The sequence below is a fragment of the Erigeron canadensis genome, chromosome 9 (assembly GCF_010389155.1).
Source record: "Erigeron canadensis isolate Cc75 chromosome 9, C_canadensis_v1, whole genome shotgun sequence".
NCBI lineage: Eukaryota > Viridiplantae > Streptophyta > Magnoliopsida > Asterales > Asteraceae > Erigeron > Erigeron canadensis.
In genome coordinates, this window is record NC_057769.1 from 31,989,732 (window position 1) to 31,994,914 (window position 5,183).

The window sequence follows — 5,183 nt, forward strand, 5'->3', positions numbered from 1 at the left end:
GTTAGAGATCTCATTTAAAGTAGAATTGTCTATTTTAAATACCCGATGAGAGGAAATCCTCTACTAATCCGCCAAAAACACAACGATTAATAGGGTAAACATTGCCATTCAGATTTAAACCTGAATATACTCAACCCAAGTTCAGGGTCTTTCAATATCCTCCTAACTCCCAAGTCTTGAAGAGACCTTTTAAATGGTAGATGACTTTTTAATCATTAAGCTAATACTTAAGGATATTTAAGAGTATATTTTTATATCATGACAAAATTTTTACCAGATATAATTACATATATGATACGAGATAATCATCTCATTCTTTATTCCTACTTGATTTATCACATGGCTTCAAATTCTCATAAAATATTTACTAACCTAGTTGAAAAGCTAGATATGATGATTAATATGGGCAACGTGAAAAGCAAAAGTATAAACACAATATTCACAAAATATGTTAATTTATTATTCCATTTATTAAAGTTTTCGAATCTAATAAATCAATGAAAAAGCTTACATGTAGCATCACAACTGTTCCTTTCCGACAAGTGTATTGCTTTTTCTACAAAAACACAAATAAAAACATATGGTTTCAATAACTCACAGCAAATTAAACACACCAAAAACCATACATTCCCACTTTGCCACTAGAATCCAACACAATCAATAATGTAGGACATAAACATTGTACTCAACAACAGCATCACCATTGCTAAAATTTAAAAAAATAGTCTTTGCAAGTGCATAACCACGAGCAAATCGGAATAATCCACTTCCACCAACGATCGGCATCTCCCTAACCGGCGAAAACACATGATTAGTCCCTAAGATACTCAAAGTACTACCATTATATTTTCCTTCAACAAATACATAATTTAGAGCCATTAGTAATCGAGTGTCACTCAAACAAGCGGATGCATATATCCCTTGAGCTCTTCCAACAATCTTGGAGGTTCGTTCTGGACCAACGGTCAATGGGTCGTCTATCATGACAGTAGCACCAAACCCGGTTCGGGAGGTGTTTGTTATTGTAGCTTCAGCTACCCGAACCGCGGTAGGATAGTCACCTCCTACTATGTCATGGAAATAAAAGTGAAGGTGGCTTAGCTTTTCTTTTTTGGAACCAAGTGTATTTAGTGACAACTTTTTTGAAAACTGATGGGATTGTGTTTGAATGAGAATTGTGAATAGACAAAATGTAAGAATTGTGTACTTGGGTATTGACAGAGTTTGTGCCATGGTTTGGTTGAGAGAAAATAAAGAGAGGATTGTTTGAGGTTTTGAGTGGTGGTATAGATTTACCATCTATATATTTAGATTTACCAATATATATATAAATAGAAGAGATTCCTTAATTTCTCTTTATAAAAGTAAGTGTCTTTGGTGTGTTTCAATATAATTAATGAATTCTTAGCTTAGGTCTAATAAAGATGATGATATAATTACTTGATAATTGGCTGATAGTTCTTCAACTTCTAATCTTGTAATAAAACATGGTAAACATAATTTTGATGATTTCAATTTCCATAATTCTTTCTATGCGTTGTTGTTTTTAACCATCAGCTTTACACATTGGAGGTTTTGAATTCGAGACATGGGAAACACCTCTTTTAAGGAATTTTACAAGGAAAGTCCTCAGGTAGATTTGAGTCATGCAAAGGGACAATGTTTTATCCCAACTAAATTAATGTTGTGCCTTTGGGCGGTTTAGTTGAGAGTTTCTTAGGCTCTCTAGCGCGAATCCAGTCAAAACAACGTAAGCTAGATTCCCTGTTGCGAATAAATTATCTATACCTTTAAAAAAAAAATTAGGATAAACATACAGATTCATATTGTGCTTACTAAATTTTAGATGTTTTTTCCCAAGCACTATTATTTCCGTATCACTAGTGTAAATTTATAGTCTGTCACTCTGACGTGTCTCTTTAATTGCTATGTAAAAGTAACTCTAAATAGTTTGATCGACTTATTATTTTCCCTTCCTTTTAGACGGTTGGTCTTCTTTAGGGTATAAACAAGAAGATACAGCTCGCGAGCTATCCGAAATCAACTCGTAAATTATTCAAAATCGACCCGGTTTAAGTCAAGTTGAGCTCGAGTAACTCGAATATGGTTTCGAGCCGAACTCAAGTATCAAAATAACGAGCCCGTGAAACTCGCGAGCCTTCGAGCTTCTCTAATATTACAATTTTACCCTTTATATATAAATATTTAATTATAAATATAACTATTATTGTTATTATTTATATAATTCATTTTAAATATATATCTTATCGAGTCGAGTCAAGCGCGCTCGATAGTGTCGTTTACTCGATCAAACTCGAGTTCGAGCTTGGAAAAAAAACCTCGATCGAGCTCGAGTTGAGTTCCGAGCTTCGAGTTCCTGAGTCGAGTCGAGCTCAAACATGACAATTTTTTAATACTCGTATAATATAATGATGCATGTCTTTCATTTAAAGATCTCAAAATCATCTGTATATTGAACAAATTGATGAACGTATTACTGTATTAGTGGTGACGGTTGATGAGATCGAGTCAATGTTAACTTTGAACAAATTATGATACTAATACCAATCAAGAACCGTCTTTTTCCTAACATCAAAGAGACTAAGAGAGCGACTTATACGATATTTTAGTCATAAAACTATCATTTGTTACTATAAAAAAAATTATATTCTACAATAAAAAAAAAAATACTACTACAGTGTATTACACTTTTAATTTTTTTTAGAGAAAAAATATTATTAATATTACTTTTTAACAACGATTAATAATATTTATCTTTTCTTTTATTATACTAAAGTACAATTGCTCTAATAACTTATCGATCAATCACAGTTCTAAATTTCTTAGTGCTGACTTTTGTTTTCAATTTTGACTTTAATTTTGACCTTTTTGTTAAATTTACACTTTTTACCCAATAATTTTAATATAATAAATAAATAATAATAGCTTATATATATCTAATAGAATAATAGCTAATATTTATCCAATAAAATAATAACTAATATATATCCAATAATATGTTCTATCATATATATAAAATTACGATTTTTTAATGTTGACTTTTGTTTTCAATTTTGACTATAATTTACAACTTTTTGTTTTCCTAATCATAAATTTACATTTTTTACCCAATAACTTTAATATAATAAGTAGATAATAATACCTTATATATATCCAATAAAATAATAACTAATATTATTCAATAATATGTTCTATCATATATATAAAATTACGATTTCTTAATGTTGACTTTTGTTTTCAATTTTGACTATAATTTTAAAAATTTTTGTTTTCCTAATCACAAATTTATAATTTTTACCCAATAATTTTAATATAATAAGTAAATAATAATACCTTATATATATTCAATAGAATAATAGCTAATATTTATCCAATAAAATAATAACTAATATTATTCAATAATATGTTCTATCATATATATAAAATAAATTATATAAAAATATATTAAATTTATTGTAAACATATTAAGATTTTAGTAACAATTGTACTATTTTAATTTTAATATATATTAAAAGACAGTTGAACTAATGACTTATTTACCAATCATATCGTTCGATTTCATCAAATTGACTCTCGCTGATGTCATCATTTAGTTTTTACATAATTTTATATAATTAATAAAAACAAATAACTAAAATAATTATTTTTATAATGTTATTAAAATTGGTTTCTATTTACAAAGTCCGGTTTTCACACATGAACAATTGTACATTGTAGTATCTCGAGTTAAGTCAAGAAGAGTCTTTAATGTGTTAATATGTGACAAAGATGAGAAGACAAAAAACATTACAACGAATTTCGTTTATAAAGAAGTATTTCAGATTATGAAGGACGGTATATATTTCCAATATTCTTTTATTACATTAGTTTTCTTTCTATTAACTTAACATTATTGACATTTGAATTAAACATTTAGTATTTACTTATATGTTCAACTTTCACTTTATAAACTTTTATGAGTTACATGTGTTAATATCTAATATTAATAATGTCGTAAGTCTTGTGGTCAGTGTTGGATACAAATTTAAAATCTAGTTATCTACTAATAAACTAAAACATGATTGCAACATTGTTTAATAAAAAAGTTATATAAAAAGTTAAATAATACATGTTACGTCCAAAATCAAGTTCTATTGATACGTATATAATAACTTCGAAAGTTTTAAATACTAAGCAGGGATGTCTATTTCTCAAGGTATCATTAATTATGTAGATGTTCATCGGAAGAAAAAAAATAATAATGTTTTTTTTAACTATATAATATGAATATATGTTCATTATCATTGAACTAGCATTGTACCCGTGCGATGCAGCGACGGTTTGGTCATGACGACGACTGGTGGTGGTGACGGCGGTCGTGGTGGTGACGAACTATTGTTGGTGGTGGGTGTAAGTAATTGATGTAAAGATATAGTGGAGATATTTTAAAAGATAAGAGATTGATGATGTAAATTAATTAATCAAGAGTAAAGTGGTAATTTTGCATCTAACACTTTTATAAGAGAGAAAATGATAGTTATTATAAGATAGTATAGATAAGTTTAACGTAAACATGAGTTGATTGTTAAAAATTTAAAAATATAAAAAATCATACTTATGTGTTAAAAAAATTAAAATAGATATTTTACAAAGAAAATTAATTTGTGTACAAAATCGTGCATCGCACACTTATAATAAGCTCAATGGATTAGGCCTATTAGAATAACGATTAATGGGTAGAAAGAACCAATTTTATGACTAAGGACATCTCAAAGTGAATTTCAAATGTTACATTACTTCTTCGTAGCTTTGTTTATAAACTTGCTTCACACATTTAACTTTCGTTAACTATTTTCGAAAGTCAATAATATTCTAGTTACTCGTATAATATTATGTTAATGTTATCTATCTTTAGTTAATTAAGAGAACTTTATTTTGATTGTTTATATTATAATTACATGAATGGATCACAAATTCAATATATATATATATATATATATATGAAAAAACCGTAACTTACAATTCTTTGTAGTATACTAAATTGACACCATATTTGGTGTATTCGTTGGAAATGAAAGTTTAGACCAAAATACCAATTTGACGTTTTGGTGTTAATATTGATGAAAAAACAAAAACAATTAACGATAACATCAATACGTTTGAAGTTATTCTAACTCTTAAAA

At 27.9% G+C, this 5,183-nt stretch overlaps 1 protein-coding gene across 1 annotated transcript; it reads right to left on the reverse strand.

The window, feature by feature from the left end:
* Positions 1-438: 438 nt before the first annotated feature.
* Positions 439-1,303, reverse strand: LOC122581864 (dirigent protein 21-like). The gene has a single exon (XM_043754175.1). The coding sequence runs from the start codon at positions 1,297-1,299 to the stop codon at positions 658-660; it is 642 nt and encodes a 213-aa protein (XP_043610110.1). The 5' UTR covers positions 1,300-1,303; the 3' UTR covers positions 439-657.
* Positions 1,304-5,183: the final 3,880 nt, after the last annotated feature.

Excerpts from the sequence above, each read along its gene's own strand:
- LOC122581864 (XM_043754175.1), bottom strand. The coding sequence starts at position 1,299 with ATGGTAAATCTATACCACCACTCAAAACCTCAAACAATCCTCTCTTTA.